The 18,395-nt window shown below is 34.1% G+C and overlaps 1 protein-coding gene across 7 annotated transcripts in view; it reads left to right on the top strand.

Annotated features, from left to right (window-relative positions):
* Tnni3k (TNNI3 interacting kinase) overlaps window positions 1-18,395 on the top strand; it is a 282,551-nt gene that overhangs the window by 119,822 nt on the left and 144,334 nt on the right. For 5 of the 7 annotated variants that reach the window (XM_015490511.2, XM_048814077.1, XM_048814072.1 and 2 more), the window contains 6 exons: window positions 1,770-1,856; window positions 2,688-2,744; window positions 3,955-4,047; window positions 4,132-4,189; window positions 4,310-4,504; window positions 5,232-5,336. In XM_015490511.2, the coding sequence (XP_015345997.1) occupies window positions 1,770-1,856; window positions 2,688-2,744; window positions 3,955-4,047; window positions 4,132-4,189; window positions 4,310-4,504; window positions 5,232-5,336 (595 nt within the window). The remainder of the gene's footprint in view (window positions 1-1,769; window positions 1,857-2,687; window positions 2,745-3,954; window positions 4,048-4,131; window positions 4,190-4,309; window positions 4,505-5,231; window positions 5,337-18,395) is intronic. The other 2 variants (XM_048814074.1, XM_048814076.1) reach the window with 2 other exon arrangements.

The following is an 18,395-nucleotide window of genomic DNA, read 5'->3' on the forward strand; positions in this document are numbered from 1 at the left end:
TTTTTGGTGAGAACTGGGTGGTTGGGGGTTGGTACTGAACCCAGGGCTTCACACCAGGTGGGCAAGCACTCTACTACTGAGCTACATGCCTAACCCTCCAAGTGATTCTTACACACCCTAAAAGTTTGAAAAGCGCCACTCCATATAGAGGCATACCACTGTCATCCTTGCCTGTCATACTGCAACCACACTGGACTTCTTCATTTCTTGAACATGGCAAGTTTGCTCATTTTTCATGCTTTTGTATTATCTGTTATCTCTACCTATTTAGGCTTCACTTAGAAACTTGTCTGTTGGCTCATGCTATTCAGGTTCTTGAGTTTTTCCTGATCATGAACACACAAGAATTTAAATAAACAGTGCTCATGCAACTGGTCCCCATTATTTCAGCATTACCTATGTTTATGATTTAAGAAAAAGAATCAGTCATGAATAGAAAGCTAAAGATGATAACAAAATGGACAAGAATTATTAACTATGTAGATAGCTTATATGTAAGTTTTGCTGTAAGTTTTTTTCATTTGTGATCACAATACTTTTTTATTTCTTAAAAATTGTGATATTGGGATATTACCTTTGGGAAAACTTTTAGTGCCAGTAAACGTGGTAATTTTTCTATCTCATGATGTTACATATACAATTCATTCAAAATCTTTGAAGGGAGTCCTTGATAAGCAAGTACTACTGCCAGCATATACTTTACACATTAGCTAGTCATTGGCTGACCAAAGTACTGTGCTTTTCCAATTTCTAAAGTCTGCCATTTTTACAATGGATTCTATTGTATTTTATAAGTCTTTTGATAAGGTCTTTAAGGTTGATGGTTTTTCTCTTTTATAATTTAGCTTCAGTAGATTGTTTTTATAGCAAAAACATAAAGGACTATCAAAGTTTTATTTTATTGAAAATCAATAGTTTACTCAGATGAGCATTTAACATTTTTTATCTTTCATAATAATAAGTTCCTACTGCAATTAATAAACTGCAGACTGTCAGTGGTGTTTCTTAATCTCTTAACATTCCAGGATGGGCAGTTCCCTTCAGTAGATGACTTTCTCTCAACCCCTAGAACCTCAGAATTCTCTGCATCCAGCCAGCAGATAGGAGAAGTAAAGAAGGATGGACTGCAACCTAAATTTCAGATTTGGAAGTGATGTCACTTTTGCTTATACTGCCTTGGTGAGGATATGTCACAAGGCCACAGTTATATGAAGGTCAGATGGAAATTTTGTCCCTGGGTTGGCAGCCATTCCCAGGGACAAAATAACCCTGCAAAAGAGGACTACAAAATCTATGGGCAGTCAGCTGTTTGCACTACAGAAACGCATGTTATTTATTTTAGCACTGTGCTTTACTGGAACTGCCAATCAAATGTAATGCACAATCACAGCAAATATAGTTACCACATGTGTTTTGAACCCTTTTAACCATGCCTTTATTATATACTCTCTTAGCACTTATTATTTCCTCATTTAGAAATTCTCATTATTCCTATAATTATTTGTTCAACTACATTGTAAGCTTCTTATGGGTATGACCATGGTTACCTCATAAAATTGTATCATTTACCTACCACAGTGCCTCACATACAGTCATCCTAATAAATTATTTTTAATAAATGAATAAAGATACTAAATTTGTGTTGCAGCACATTGTCCCTTAAGATATGTGCTCTTTTTAAGCTACCTCCAATCATTTTTTGGACCAGTGGTTTAATGAATAAATCAAGCTGAAACTAAGATTCTTTGTTCTTTTTTCTTTTCATTAAGGCCATGATGCCATTGTCACACTCCTGAAGCATTATAAGAGACCCCAGGATGAACTGCCCTGTAATGAATATTCTCAGCCTGGAGGAGGTACCATCATTTTTATTCAAGTTTCATTGCTGTACAAACCGTGCCTAAAGGCAAACCTGTGTTTCTATTATTATCATTCTGGGGATAGTGGGAGAGCATAGACTTTGTCAGATTAACCTTATTTTCAGAAAAAAAAAAATTTGTCTATGTGAGAATGAATTTAAAGAAGCTTCCATTTGGAACTTTGAATAAGGCAAAGGGGAGAAGGGTGGGGAGGTGGTATGGGGCTAGAAAAGATGGAGGAATGAGATGGACATTATTACCCTACATACATGTATGTTTGTGCTAATGGTGTGACTCTACTTTGTATACAACCAGAGAAATGAAAAATTGTTCTCAATTTATGTACAATGAATTGAAGTGCATTCTGCGGTCATGTATAATTAATTAGAGCAAATTTTAAAAAGAAAAAAAAGGAAGAAGAAGCAGCAGTTTCCATTTAGGCTTTTTTCTAACTCTCATTAATCCACAGTTTCTCCAAGTTTACCTGGACTGGATGTATATGAGGCTTGGACAAGAGTAGTAAGGCCTGGGTAAGCTGAGAAGGGTCATTTTCCATTTCAGTTACCTATTACGGCAGGGCAGAGAATACTCATAGCCAGACACAAATTAAATCTGCTGGAGTCTGCTACAAATTGGATTTCTTTTTAATCTTTTTATGCGCTTTCTAAATAAACACTTGTAGTACAGTTTCAGTATCCAGAGAATAGATTTGGGCCTTAGGCTATAGTTTTTCTTGGTTTCATCACCTGTTTCTTTTTATAATGTTGAACTTTTATGTAGAAAAAAATGATTGCTACTTTCAACTCTATTATATAATTTGATTTCTAGATGGCTCCTATGTGTCTGTTCCATCCCCATTGGGGAAGATTAAAAGCATGACAAAAGGTACTTGTAAATGGGAAAACTCTTATATTTTATTACTCAGGATAATTATTGCCTAAATATGATAACATTCTAGTTTGTTTAACATATTATGAATAATGACTATTTTATAAGCATAAGAAATATTATCAACAGATCATCCTTCTCATAATTAACCTTATCTTTTATGCCTTTTCAGTTCATTAAGATATAACAGAGAACATTTTATGAGTTTTAAAGTGCATCAATTCTCATAATGCTTTGTGAATATTTGTATTTTTTAATAAAATATAAATTACAAATACTAATATTTATTTTAGAAGAATTGGGAATGGATGTACCTTAGGGAAAAATTAGCAAAAGCATAATTCTTTTCCAAAAATAAGTAATAATTTGGGAACTTTTTTTGAATGTTTGCTATAAACCAAAATTAATTCCACTGGACCAGAAGGGTATAAAATATTATTACATTATAAATTTATATTTAACTATTTGGAATATGCAGTCTTTTAAAAATACTTTTTAGTTTTGGGTATTTCTTTAGATACTTGAAGTGCTTGTTTTCTGTCATTTAATTTGCATCCTTTTGAGTTTTAGTTTATTGATATTTAACTTAACCTATTGATATCGGGTTGAAAGGATTGACGAGATAAGAACTTTATCACAATGTTATATAAACTGTACCCCAGGGGGGCTGGGGATGTGGCTCAAGCGGCAGCACGCTCGCCTGGCATGCGTGCGGCCCGGGTTCGATCCTTGGCACCACATACAAACAAAGATGTTGTGTCTGCTGATAACTAAAAAATAAATTTCTCTCTCTCTCTCTCTCTCTCTCTCTCTCTCTCTCTCTCTCTCTCTCTTTAAGTAAAAAAAAAGAGTAATGGGTCTCAAACACTGCCACATTTTTAATATTTAGCACAATTCCTGTGCTAAACATTGTTCTGGAACATAACGCAGTCTGGAAAAGCTCCCACTGTTTCTCTGTACTCTTCCACGACACTTCTGACACCAAATATGTGGAGTCTTTCCACGTCAAGTAATTCTTCAACTTTCCAAACACCAGCTGGGTGTCCTACAGTTTGCCTCAATTCTGNTCTCTCTTTAAGTAAAAAAAAAAAACTGTACCCCAGGGATGCCATATCCTGTGTGTGTGTGTGTGTGTGTGTGTGTGTAGTACATATTCACATGTGTGCTTTTAAATCTTAAAAAGTATAATGACAATTTCTGTTTGCAGAGAAAGCTGATGTTCTCCTCCTAAGGGCTGGATTGCCTTCACATTTCCATCTTCAACTCTCAGAAATTGAGTTCCATGAGATTATTGGCTCAGGTAACCTAAGAAACTATAGTTCTACTTTAATTAAAATGAGCTCAAGATAATATGTACTTATTTATTTATTTTAAACAATTTTAGGATCTTTTGGGAAAGTATATAAAGGACGATGCAGAAATAAAATAGTGGCTATAAAACGGTAAGCAAATGAAAAAAATTACCATCTAGGTAGAGTGGTGAGCTTTGACAACTATATACATAGCAAACCTCTTGTTGGATTCATTAATTGATGAGAATTTCCTCTTGCTGCCATTTCTAGTTATCGGGCCAACACTTACTGCTCCAAATCAGATGTGGATATGTTTTGCAGAGAGGTGTCTATTCTCTGCCAGCTCAATCATCCCTGTGTAATTCAGTTTGTGGGTGCTTGCTTGAATGATCCCAGCCAATTTGCCATCGTCACTCAGTACATATCAGGAGGTTCTCTGTTTTCCCTCCTTCATGAGCAAAAGAGGTATGAGTCTCTTGTTCTGCCTTATACTTGAACATGGCATTCAACATGGCATTGAAATTTTCCTGAGGCATTTCTGAGGCTTTCTGATTGCATGAACCTTCACCTTTGGAAACCTCTGAATACTAGTGAGTGTGCATTAAATATGGCTAATAATTTATGACTAATTATTGTATTTCAAGGAATAGAAATATTTCTGTGACTTATTAATAGGAATTCAGTTGAAGGTAACAAATTCAAGGAATTTAAATTGGCAACTGAAACATTATTACGCTATTTGACATACCAATAAAGCAGATATATGTAAACTCAGAAGAAAATAATTACCAAGATCACCATATAAGGAAGTTTTAAAAAGAAATGATCTTGCACAAGCCTAATTTGAATTTATTTCCTAGATCTATACATACAGTAATTAGAATGTGGTTTTGTACAGTTATTAAAAATAGATCTTAACATTATTACAAATAATTTAAATATATTGCAAATAAATTAGAAAATCAAGTACAATATTTGAAATGAAACGTATTGTATACCTGAGTTGACCTATAATTAAGCATTTTCTGAGGTAGAAAGATTTGTTAAACTTTTTCATATAACCTTCAATTAATTAAAAATAGACTAAAATTACACAGAAAAAAACAAAACATATATACCTTGATTTCTTTTAAAAGATATGGCATTGGTTTTGACTTTTTTTCCTTCCACTGAATCTATTTTTAAATTTTAGGATTCTTGATTTGCAGTCTAAATTAATTATTGCAGTAGATGTTGCCAAAGGTATGGAATACCTTCACAACCTGACACAGCCAATTATACACCGTGACTTGAACAGGTATTTTTTTTTTCCTAATAATGAACTTAGAATTGTCTGACTGACTAGTAGCCTAAGATAGATTCAATAAAGATACATTTTAGATTTACTGCAGATGAGTATTTTCTCCCTACTCTGTGAACAAGGAATTGGGCTATCATAAGCCCAGGCAATAGAAAGTTTTGTCTTTTACCAAAATAGAAGGCTATATAAAAGTGCTTCTCAGGCATCTTCCAAATCTAGAAAGAATTTCCAGAAAGAGTGCTGCTTCTAAGATGTGCCAACAAACTATAATCATGTGCCTCATGACAGCGTATTCATGAGAGTGGAGCCAAGGTCCCATAAAATTATAATGGAGCTGAAAAATTATTATAACTCAGTGACATTGCAGCCATGGTAAAGTGGTGCACCACGTTACTCAGGTTTGTGGCAGTACTGATGTGAAAAACCTATAATATTGCAAGTATAAAAAAGTATAGCACAAGTATAGCACAATTATCATTTTGATAATGATAATTTAGCAACTACATTCCTGGTTTAAATATTGGTATTATACTTTTTATTATAATTTTAAACTACCACTTTGACTTATTAAAAAAATTACTGTAAAACAATATGGCATGTTATGCTGGAGCAGACCTCATATATCTCATGTTTACTGCATCTCATGCATCAAGAGACCATATTTAGTGATTGACTTATATCATCTAGGTTCGTATAAGTACACTCTGTGATGTTTGCCCAATGACAAAATCACCCCTAAAAATCCATTTCTCAGAACATATCCTCATTCTTAAGCAAACACATGATTGTACTTTCCAGGTAAGGAAGATCAGATCAAGAATTAAGCTCATTGACTCCTAAAGACTGTCACTTCTCATACAAAGTCACTTGTTAGAGGAGGACCCTATTTGAAGTAATACTTTGTGCTACTATTTTGGTATTTTGGAATTAGTGAATTCAGCCAAACTAGAGCAGGTTGTTTACCTAGTTTTCATGTGAAGAGGCTTTCATGAGAAATAGAGACTTGAAACAAAGGTAGAATCAAAGTGCCCCCATGGTGGAAACTCAGGGGATTTCAAAAAGTTTTCTTGGGCTGGGGATGTGGCTCAAGCTGTAGCGCTCTCGCCTGGCATGTGTGCGGCTCGGGTTCGATCCCCAGCACCACATACAAAACAAAGATGCTGTGTCTGCCGAAAAATTAAAAAATAAATATTAAATATTCTCTCTCTCTCTCTAAAATAAAAAGTTTTCTTAAATAATGAATCCTTTCTCCAAGCAAAGTCTTACACAAAAGGCCAATATACAAAATGTGGCACCTCCCCTTTTAAGTAGGAAGTGCCCTGGGTCATGTCTGTAGAATCCCAAAGGTACTGTAGAGAAAAGCTGGAAAACCACTGATGCAGTTTATGAAATAAGGCATATTATTCCACAAAATAACTTTGCTTTAATGATTATCAGTAAGGTTCATATGAGTCCTTTATATAGTCTTTTATACAAACCTCACAGTTCTGAAGCTACTAAATATTAATGAATTACTCTACTCAAAAACTATTTGGACATCTATTATGTTTAAAGCCTTTATACCGGGCACAGTAGAACTTACAAAGGGAAACTGCACCAGAATCTACTTTTAAGGATCCTTCACATTCTAAGAGGAAACAAATATTCACCTAAATATATTTTAAGTACCAAATAACAAGTTCTATAAAATAGAGAGTGAAATTTTCTATAAAATTTCAGAACAAAGAATGTTACTTACTTCTGAGGAGTTCAGTGTCAGCTCCATGGAATAAGTGACATGTGACCTTGGTCGTAAGGGATGAATAGAATTTGAAAAAGGATCCTAGGTTCACAGGAGACATTTATAAAATAGATTGAGATTAGAAAAGTAAAGGCATACATAGGAACTATGAATAACTTCATCTTAGTACAAAACGTGTGTTTTTATTATGTATATAATGTATGAAGAGACAATTAGGAAAGAAATATGGAAAAATAAAACAAGAGCACAGAAATCAGTGTGGGCTGGACTAGGGTTTGGACATTGTTCTTTTAGCAAAAGTAGGCACTAAGGATATTTGAGTGGGAAATCACAAATCTGAGGCTACATTATAGAAATAGTAATTAACCTATGGCAAAAGATAACCTTGAAGGTAAAGTCTAGAACCCGCTGAGGAAGTTACTGCAGTATTCTGTGATAAGCAATGAAAAGCAGAATTTCTCTAGTGGCAAGTATAAATGAAAGTAGAAAATTAAATCAGACATGAGAGTGGTAGAATCTTGGAAGTAAATAATATGGTACTTGTTTATAATTATTTAGTGTTTTTCAAATAAAAGTAATTTCTTCACTGTTAACCATAGGTTCTTTAAAAAAAAAAATATATATATATATATATAGTTATTGGATACAAATACCTTTATTTTATTCATTTATTTTTATGTGGTGCTGAGGATCGAACCCAGCACCTCACATGTGCTATGCGAGTGCTCTACTGCTGAGCCACAACCCCATCCTAACTATAGGTTTTTTTTACCTCTTTTTACAAACAAATATGATGTTAATAAGCATAATTATTTTCTTTGAGTTTTGCTAACAATATTTAGGAAACAGATTTAGATGATAAATTAACATAATGCAAACTGATGATTTTGAGTTTAGGGATTATTACTTTGCCACCCTAACCATCTTTGCAAATGGCATTAAAACAAATGAGTGATGACTGAAAGTTTTCTCTAGCTATAACTCTTCATTTGTAGGACAATTAAGTGTACATTCTGTTGCCTTGTAAGTGCAAGTTTTTGCCATCAGTTATATAGCAGAACTAAAAAATATAAATGTTGACTAAAAGTGAATATAAAATATTTACTATATATAACAGATACAGGTTTACATTTACCATTTTTGCTCCTCTAACGTAAATGTTTGAATTGCATAAAAATTCCTCAAAATTTATGAAAAAATAGATACCTTCAATGTATTGTCCCAACTAGTGCATCAATTATTTGTGCACTATTTTTTACCAATCTTTAATCTATAACAACAATAAAACATTCAGTTTTCCAGATTAATGCAGGTACAAAAAAAACATGGATCCTGCCCCTCCAAGGGTTTACTACCATCTAATGGGTAGATAGGTCATATACCCAAGAAGCAACTAAATCAAAATGATTAAGGGCCAAAATGATTTAAAAGCTATTTTTAAATAGCAACTTTGAAACAGAAAATTTAAAGGGATTGCAAGTCAGTAAAAAAATCAAAGTAGAGTGGAATGCTTCCTGGTGGTCTTGGAACTAAAACCAGAGGTTGAAGAATGGGCATGATTCTTGCCTCAGTCTGTTCCTACTATATTCATTCACCCTTGTTTTTCAGAGTATTTAGGGAGTCCCACTGAAAATAGGAGAGGGAAATATGCATGTCAGAGTGTGTGGAACTCAGACACTGGTTTGCCTTTCTATTGACATGATTTGCTAACATTTTTATCTCCCCAGTGCTCCAGACAAGGCAGAACTTGAAGTCAGAGACCTTTTTCTCTTCATCCCACATTTCCAGAACTGAGCATAGTGTCCACACATAGTAGATGCTCAATCAATGTATTTTTAGCTAAAACAAAGGCTTTGAATACTTTAAGAATGACATTTTAGGAAGAAATGGCCTAGTCGATACAAGTATGGCTACTTTTAGACAAAATCTGAGTAACTTACTCAATGCCATTTATAATTTTTAAGGAAAGAAACTGTTTAAGATTACTGATAAACCTATAGAAAAAAGAACACATCTGTATTTGCATTTGGGGTTATTGATATTATTTGATTTTTCCCTGGCAAGCAAAGCCTCTCTGAGGCGTATTATACAGTAGGTAAAGTTAATTTTGATCTTCAGTATATACTAAAGGAAAATTGAAGGAATGAGTAAGGGAATAATTCTTTTCAATGATTATGAGAATAGCAATGATACCTACCATTTATAGCTTTTACAACACGAAGAGAACTCCACTAAGATTTTGTCATGTTCTCATTTAATTTCACAGCAATTCTGTGCTACAGTGTTATTATCTCCATTTTACAGATAAGGAAACTGATTAAAGATAGTACTGTACTATATTTTAACTACAACAATGAAACTATGTCCAAAGAGAGAAATAGAAGTCTGTTGATCTTGGATGGGCATCAATAATATTTACAAATTTGGCTATTTGTATTTCAGTCTTACAATTTTGATTCCTCTAATCCATAAACCATTTTTCATCTCATCTCCACATGCTTCTGTGTTCTGTTTTATTTCTTCTTCCACATACTACTTCTGCTGGTATGGAGCAAAGGTTGAGTTCTTATTCAGATATGTTTTGTTTGGCCCAAGGAGTTTAAATATTTTTAAAGTATTCAAAGCTTTAAGCAGGAGTACACTAATTGCTATGGAACCCATCATCTACCAGCTTATACCTAGCCTAAATTTTTCGCACTCATCTTGTGACATTGGATCTTGCAAACCATGGTTTACAACTAAATGTTTTAAAGCTTTTTACTTAACACAGTAGTCTACGTTTTCTTGGAAAAATACCTTTTCTAAAGGGTTTGACATTGAAACAGAAACATTGCTGCAAATATATACTGAGCACATGACTGGTCTTCTCCCAGATAAGTCTATACTATTTTATAACAGCACTGTAAGAAATGAAATAGCAATACCTCCTTTACAAAATGGCCATACCACACTCCCATGAGACTTTACAAGTTTTGAAGCTCTACACAAATATTAATTTTATTGATCTTAGTCCCTCATTTGTTCTCTTATATGGGGAGAGCGTTGATAAAAAACACTCTACAATAACCTCATGCATACAGATACTTATTTTTATAAAGCACAGCTAATTAGTGTGCAGTATAGATCTGAGAAGGACTCACTGCTGGTTTTTGAGTGTCAGCTTATTCTGGGGAATATAAAGGAAAATAATTAGTGATAATTTAAAAACAGCAAACTTTCCAATGTTGAATGACAGATAATTTAAAAGGACAAATCTGGTAAAGACTAAAAGAATCTTAATTTTAAAGATGACATTTAACTAAATTAGTGAAGATTTTAGGAAGCATCAAAGAAAAAAACTAATAGAAAAATTTAATAGTTGTTTTTAAGTTGACATATGTCTGTGCCTTTCAATTGAACACAAAATATAAAACTCCCTTACTTTAAAACAACACAATGATCAAGTAAAAGAAGTTATCTATTGTTTTTCCAATATAGCTGTTGTCCTCATTTGCATAGATTAGAGTCCCATTTTCAGCTATTCTTTGACTTGTGACTTTTGCAATAAAAGAACTTAGCATCCATTGACAAATGCCTTCTTGAAGAGACTTCATGCAGACCAATTAACTGATTACATTAAAATATTTACAGAAGTCTTACAAAAGAACCCATTGAAACTCTTGTGAAATCTTTGGTAATTCTGTTTTTGTGATTCTCTGGTATAAAACCAGTAATTACAAGTGGTATTTTAAATTTTGCAAATAATTATTTTTATTAATTTCCATTTTAGAAGTAAGTGGGTTAATTAATTAACGTAAAATACTTATTGGATTCTTGATTGACCCAGTATATATGCTATGCTCTGGGATACAGCTGAGAAGGAAGGATCATAGTGTAAGGGTCCGGCGAAGCGTCAGAGAAAGAGACCACCAAGTGACCACTCATGCAATTGGCAGAAGGGGATTTATTGAACCAGCATGCTGGGGCTCCGTGCCCACTCAAGAAGGGAAAGCAGCCCAGAGCCCCGAGCAGGGGCTGAGCACTGCTTAAGTACATTTTTTGGGGAGGGCGGAGGGCTTTGTATACATCAGAACAAATCATCATGAGGCGCAGGAAAATTGAACTCCTAAACATGATTAGTTCATTCATTGGCGGGAACAGGTCGGGCGGGGGTGATAGGTCAGTTCTAAACGGGGTACACATTCAAACTGATTGGTTTTAGGGCCTAAATGACTACGTGACAAGTTACACAGAGTTCCAAGTTATTGGACAACCAGGGAGTCAGTGGGAATATTTACTGGGCAGTTCCAGTATTGTCCTAACAGCTACAGGAATTTCAGGTTTTGCAGGTAGCATAGAAACCTAACAATACCTAATCCTTTACATTTTAACTCAGACCTTGCAGCTTGGAAACTTTACAATGCCCGGTCTTTTACCCTTTAATTTTTACTCTTTAACTTCAATTTCTTTTACCCTTACAATAGAACTTTCTTTATCAGAGTTTAGAGCCTCATGAAATATTTCCCAAACTTCCTAGTCATAAGAATCATTTGGAGACCTTCATTAAAAAAATAAATAACACCAAAAATTTTTTAAAATTAAAAAACAGATTCAAAGGCCATATCCTTGAATGGATTGATTCAAATATCTTAGGTTGCACTTGGGAATCCATAGTAAATAAGACTGCCAAGCACTTTTTGTGATGTGGGGAAAAGAGAAAATACCACAGTACAGTGACTCTCAACTCTGGCTACACAGAATCACTAAAAAAAAAAAAAAAAAAACTTTAAAAAATCTTGATACTGATTAAATCCAAATCTCTATAGCACTCCAGGTGTTTCTAGTAGATAGGTAAGCTTGAAAGCCATCTTCTAGTCTGATGATAACTACTCCTCTTAACTATTTGCCATACAATTTCATCTTTCTCTGTTATCAGTGAAATATTAGAAAATTGAGTTACAATGTAACTCCAAATGTTTTAAATATCGTCACTTTAAATAAAATATTATCATTCATTCATTCATTCATTCAGTAATTGATGCAAAAGTCAGAGATCTATAGACTCATGGTACTTGTGGTACAGAGTAAGTCTCAAGACCCATCAGTTTTCATGAGAATTGTTCTACCTATACTAGGCCCTTTTAAAGTATCTAACTTACTTATAATTCATGAGTAATACTAGAAAGTTCCCAGGAGTGTAGAATCTTCACAGGTAACCAAAACAAAAATAAAAATTTCAACATCAGACAATTGCAGTGTACAACAATTCTTGTGGGAATTCAAGAATATAAACCTTAGTAGAATAGAGAATTATATGTGCAGGTTGAATATTCCTCATCAAAATTGCTTGGGACAAGAAATGTTATAGATTTTGGATTCTTCTAGGTTTTAGAATATTTTCACAAAGTTTACCAGCTGAGAATCTCCAACCTGAAAATCCAAACCTCAAAGTGCTCCCAAATCCAAAACTTCTTGAGCATCTTTGCAGTGTCAAAATCTTTGCATTCTGAGGCATTTTAGAGTTTGGATTCCTATGTTAGGGATGGTAAATGTGTAATAAATAGATACACATATATAAAGAAAGATTCATATCTATGTATACATGTGTGTTATATGTCAATGCACATATAAACCTATATATTTCCACATGATGCTTCCAGTCTTTCGAAAATGGATTTCTAAGGAAATTAAACCTTATAAAAATGAGTTGAGGGATTTTTAAAATTTTTCCAAGAATGAGAAATAACTATGATCAAATGGGTTGCAAGAAAGAGAAATCAATTCATTACATACAATGGATGCTTTAGGAATTAGGACTTCAGAGCTTAAGTACTTAACCTGTGGTTCTGAAACACTTATGTCCAAAATTGTCATCAGATGTCATATTTCCAAGTTGATGCATTAAAAAAAAAAACAGTTACCATTGCTGTCAATGTAGTTGGGATTGTCCCTATGCATGAGGTCTCTCAGGACTCATATTCAATGTGTGACTTACCGGGTCTCCTTGGAAGTCATCCTCTTTGAAGGTAGTGTAAGTGGGACAACAATATATAAGTTGTTTCTGATATGTTGTATGGGGTAGGCATTTAGATTGACACATATCTGTTATAGTCATATCCCATTCTCTGGAGTTCAATTATAAGAACATATTTGTAACTTTACGGGATGCTGAGAAATGTAAACTAGATGTGTGCCAGGGGAGGAAGTGAGTTTTGATGGGCAACCAGAAATCTGTACTACATGGACCCTATTTGCCCTATGGATAACAGGTAGGAGGCATTTGGGTACTGGTATTAATCAAGAAATCTGCTCCAGATTTTTTATAAATCAGTTACACAAATATGTTAGTAACATGCTAAATATTTTTGTTTATACAAACATTTTTGCAATTAATAAACTAATACCATTAATTGAAAAACATAGTGAAAACGACGTAATGACCATATTATATATAAATTAATTTCAAAATAAATCTCATTTACCTTTGTTAAGTTAAAACCCAAGATTACCTTTAGGAATGTGGAAACATATGTCCCTCAATCAAAATATGGCTCAAGAAGAAATATTATAATTATATAATAGTATGAACTAAGTTATGTAAATTTAAAAGCATAAGTCACATATTGGCATGCAAGCTACATCAATGACAAAACATACAGTCACACATACTTTTCTATAAAAATGAAAATAAAAAACAGAAAGTCTACAAGTATTATATTCAGAGAATGTTGTTGTCCTGAAACAACAGAAGGTGCTCCTTAACCATTTAGTGCTACAAATCAATGTATTCCTATACACAAGCTTCATTCAGGTATTGATGTTTGTTCATAGTTTCCATTTCCATTTCTGGTGTTCTCAGTTTCCATGTGAAGTCTATCTGTCCTCAGCTCCCAGCTTCCAGAAAAACAGTGGATTTTTCTACTCATTATTTAAAAAGAAATTCACTGTCTGATTTTCTCTGAGTGAAATCACCCCTGCCTCTTGTTTTATTTTTAGTTTCCAGAGGGCCTTCCTTGTCCCAAATACTGTCATCACATTTCCGTTTGGATTCAGTTTCCTCAACCGGAGCTCCTCCTACTTCCCTACACCACTGCTATAGTATACTGTTGTCCTGAGTAGTTCTCTGTTTGTACTCCTCTAGAAATAGCTGAAATTTTATTCTGGGACCAGTTAAAATGTTCTTCTATCAGCTGCCTCCATTAGAATGTCTCATTTCATTTTGGCTGCACCCGCTAATTCTAAAAATTGTGCTTTTATCACCTCATTAACTAAATATCCTTGGACATATACTCCCTTTAAATTAAAATAGGTATATTTAAGTCAGAGGAAAACTCATTCATTTTGCCCACGCTATTATATTACTTGAACAAACCTGGTTAAATCTACTATCTTTTGGGGTACCTTCCATTAGAATCTTTGCCAAAGTCATCCCAGTCAAACAAATCCCTAAACCTCACATATTAGAAGTGGGTTCTAAGCCATCATAAGACATTAGAAACACTACACAAGATTTTATGTTTGGGGGAGGTGTATTTGTGTGTGTGTTGGGGGAGAACACAGAAAGTCAAGTATTAATTTGGCCCAAACTAGGAATTGTGTGATACCAAAATTTGCTTGTTGTTGGTATCTATATCCAGTGTTTCTTTTGTTTTGTTTTGTTTTTTGTTTTGTGGTATAATGGTTTACTCCACTGCCTCTTTCCTAACACATCACAGTCATTCCCTGAGAACTCTAAGACCAGGGGGGAAGAAGTGTGTTTTACCTTCCCTTACTCAAGGGCTGAGTATGGAGTAGAAGTAATGCCCTTCTTGATCCTCTTAAGCCTTTCCAATGCTTCCCATGACTTGCAGTGAACTTACTGGCCTATGCTTTTCTGGATGTTACTACTGGTTCCTTACATTGCCATTTTCCATTCTTTGGAAATGTGGTCTGTATAAAGCCAGCTTTTGAAAATGTCAAAATGGCTTTTCTGTCTGACCATTCTTTCTGCTCTCATTTGTTGGGAGGCCCATGAAAGCCCTCTTGGCACTTTGTTGATTTCCTGAACAGATAACCTTTCAATATTGATATTAATGCTGCCTTGTGGTATCTGTGCATTTCTCAATTCATAATTTTCCACCCTTGCTTGGTGAGATTCATTTATGTTACCGCCTTCTTAAGACACTGAAGTTCCACTGCAACTGAATAGGGCCCCAGAGTCAGGATTTACTAGCTAGTAAATGAAGAATGATCTTTATAGGTGGATATTTCTTTCCCATTGAAGAAATTTCCAATAGCTAGCTATATCTTGAATGTGGTCCAGAAATTGTAAACTTTCTATTCTTGTTGAATATTTCCTAAATCCTCCCTAAAAGCTTTAGGAAGAAACAATCTTTCAAATAATGTTAGTTTTCTCTGGCTTAAAATTCAGCATGGACAGATCTGGGGATCTATTTTGGTGTGTAATACTGCCCTACTGAAAGACAAGAGGACAAATGAATTGGCAGTACAGACTCTGGATCCAGACTATGCACATTTGAAACCCAGCTCTGCCACATTTTTTGTTCCTAGGAAATTTGTTTACCATTCATTTATGGTAACAATTATATCTAACTGATCAGATTTAAATGAGAAACTACATTAGCAATTGTTATCATTATTTTTCCATTATTTTTGAAAGATCATTTTACTTCTTAATATTCTTGGATGCCCAAATTTGTTTACTGAATTAAATACGTCAAAGGGCCTGTATCTCTCTCTCTCTCTCTCTCTCTCTCTCTCTCTCTTTTACTGTATTACCAAACTTACAAAATTGTGCTTATAATATCTCAGATGGATAATATCTTCTAAAAAGATCTTTTCTAAAAAGATGTAGGAAATAACTGGATTGTTCCACTATAGATAGTTTTCTATAAAGAAGGAAAATAGGATTTAAATCATATTATTTCCTTAATTGAGAACTCTCATTCCTTCATGGTTCAAAGTTGAATCATGGATTCAGTCTATCATTCCCAATAGGTAGATGCAGATCTGGAGAAGAATTTGAATTACATGTAGCTAAGGGTTGACAGGGTTATTTGATTATCTAGGATCCTTTTCAGTGATTACTGCTTCTAGGGCTATTCACAAAACTTAAGCATAGAATTAAACACCAGTCCTTTAGTTATTCAACAAGCATTTGCTTACAAAAACAGTATAGAGGGGAAAGGGTTATCAGAAGCACATTGTGGAGGTCAAAACATATAGGTAGAAGAGAGACTGTAGTTTTACAGAAGGTATATGGGACATCCACATGATTTGGCAGTTTTCCTGTTCTATGCCCAATGAACTTACTCAGTGACTCAATTCAGCAATTGTCCTTTTCATATAAAGATCAGGGTGGATACTTTCAAAATTAATATTAAGAAGGTTAATCCCTACCCTTGCTTCAATGGTAAGAGAAAAGGAAGAATTCATACAATTGCACTTTCTTGATTTCTAAGAGACAATCATTTTTCTCATTTCTTACGTATCATTTTCTCATGTTCTTACTGTATCATTGTTATGCTACATAAACATCTTTCTGACTCAAATTCCTCATTTGCAAAATGGAGATAATAATGTCTAATGTGTCCATGTTCACATTTGACACTTTGTCATTAATAGTGGTGCCAGGTCAACAGCAAAGGGAGGACTGTAGGGAAAGATTCTATAAAAGAAATTACAATATAATTTATATTAATTGCATGTAACAGAGTTGCCAGAAAGTCTCAGACTAAGATTAATTTTGTATCCAGCTGCTGGGCCAGAACTATTTGCAGGGTAGTTAGGATTATCTTTATCCAGCTAACTGGGGGCGAAAGATTTTGTGGTGACTAAATGGTGTGGGGAACAACACACTCTTTTTCTGAGAATCTTACTATTACCTTGACTAGCATGGAGAAAAGTTCATATAAGCCGCAGAACGATTAGAACTCTTTAATCCTGGAGCAATGATCTTTGTATCAATTACATTTCAAGCCTTACATGAAGAACTATATTCTCAGACACTGAGCCTCCATTTAATGGCTTGAATGTACAGAAAGCTGGTGAAAAGCGTGCTTGGTTCCATAGATGAAATAGCACCAGGACATTGATGATGTCTACCTTCTCTTGTTTTGGGAGGGAAATCCCCTTTCTAAATTCTAAAAATAGCAGTTGTTTTTCATTAACTGCTGGTTCAGAGTTGAGGATCAATGATCTTCGGTGACTCTTTTCTTTGGGAATGGAGCACATTTTAATAGACTTTTTCCTGTCTATGGTCTATGAAAGATTTAGTCTCAGGCAGGATCCTGAATTGGTGGTGTTTCTAAAGGAAAGGATTTATTATAGGCTTCTTCTAATTCTTTCTCATTCTTTAATTTCTTTTATTTTTTTTCTCATTTCAGACAAAGAATGAAAAAGACATTTTGAGTCACCTATTGAGACATAGGTGGCCTTCCAGGCAGACATTTAGCAGTGAACTTTTATTAACCTTCTCTGGGATTGACAGTTTCTTTTGCTTCCTAAATATGAAGCTAACAAGCTGTTATTTGCAAGCTTGTACTTCAGCACTGAAAGCAAGAAAGAGAAAAAAAATTGTGGTGTTTTCTATCTTGCTCTGTATCTATAGCATTTATCTGAAAAAAAGACATGTAGTGTAAGCCTTCACACATGTAATTCCCTACTGAATAACTAACTCCTTTATTTCTGATGCTTCCTCCAGGAAGTCTTCCCACATGTTCCTTCAATAATCCATGCTCTAACTTATTTCAGAATTACAATTGTCACTCTGTTAAAATTGCTCATGTCCTTGAATGTAGTCCCTGCTACACACTAAGCTTAAATGGGGCAGGAGCTATCAATATTGTACCATTTTATTCACAATACTTTAGAACAGTGACTTGGTCATAGTAGAAATTCAACTAATATTTTCCAAATGCATAAATGTATTACTGAAAATTCAAGGAATAGAAGAATAACATATTAAAGTATCTTTGTGACACACATTGAATTCAATGTTTTATATGTATTATCTGATTAAATCCCCATAACTCTATATGATGGCATTTTTAAAACATAATGACAGAAGAGATTACTAAGATGACAAAGGTCATAAGTGACACACTAAGATTTTTATATACACTTCATAGTCATACAGTCTAAAATATGGGGATATATACCACAAAACAGGAGTAACTCTGACTGGATAACAATATATTTATCAGGTTGCCTTAATGATGAGACCTCTACTTTATAGAAATTATAACAAAAATGAGAAGATACTTCTCCCTTCATATTAAAAAATTCTTTAGCACTTAATAGAAAGTCATCCTTTTGTTCAATTAAAGCTAGTAGTA

This window comes from Marmota marmota, unplaced genomic scaffold, assembly GCF_001458135.2.
Source record: "Marmota marmota marmota unplaced genomic scaffold, marMar, whole genome shotgun sequence".
Taxonomy (NCBI): Eukaryota; Metazoa; Chordata; class Mammalia; order Rodentia; family Sciuridae; genus Marmota; species Marmota marmota.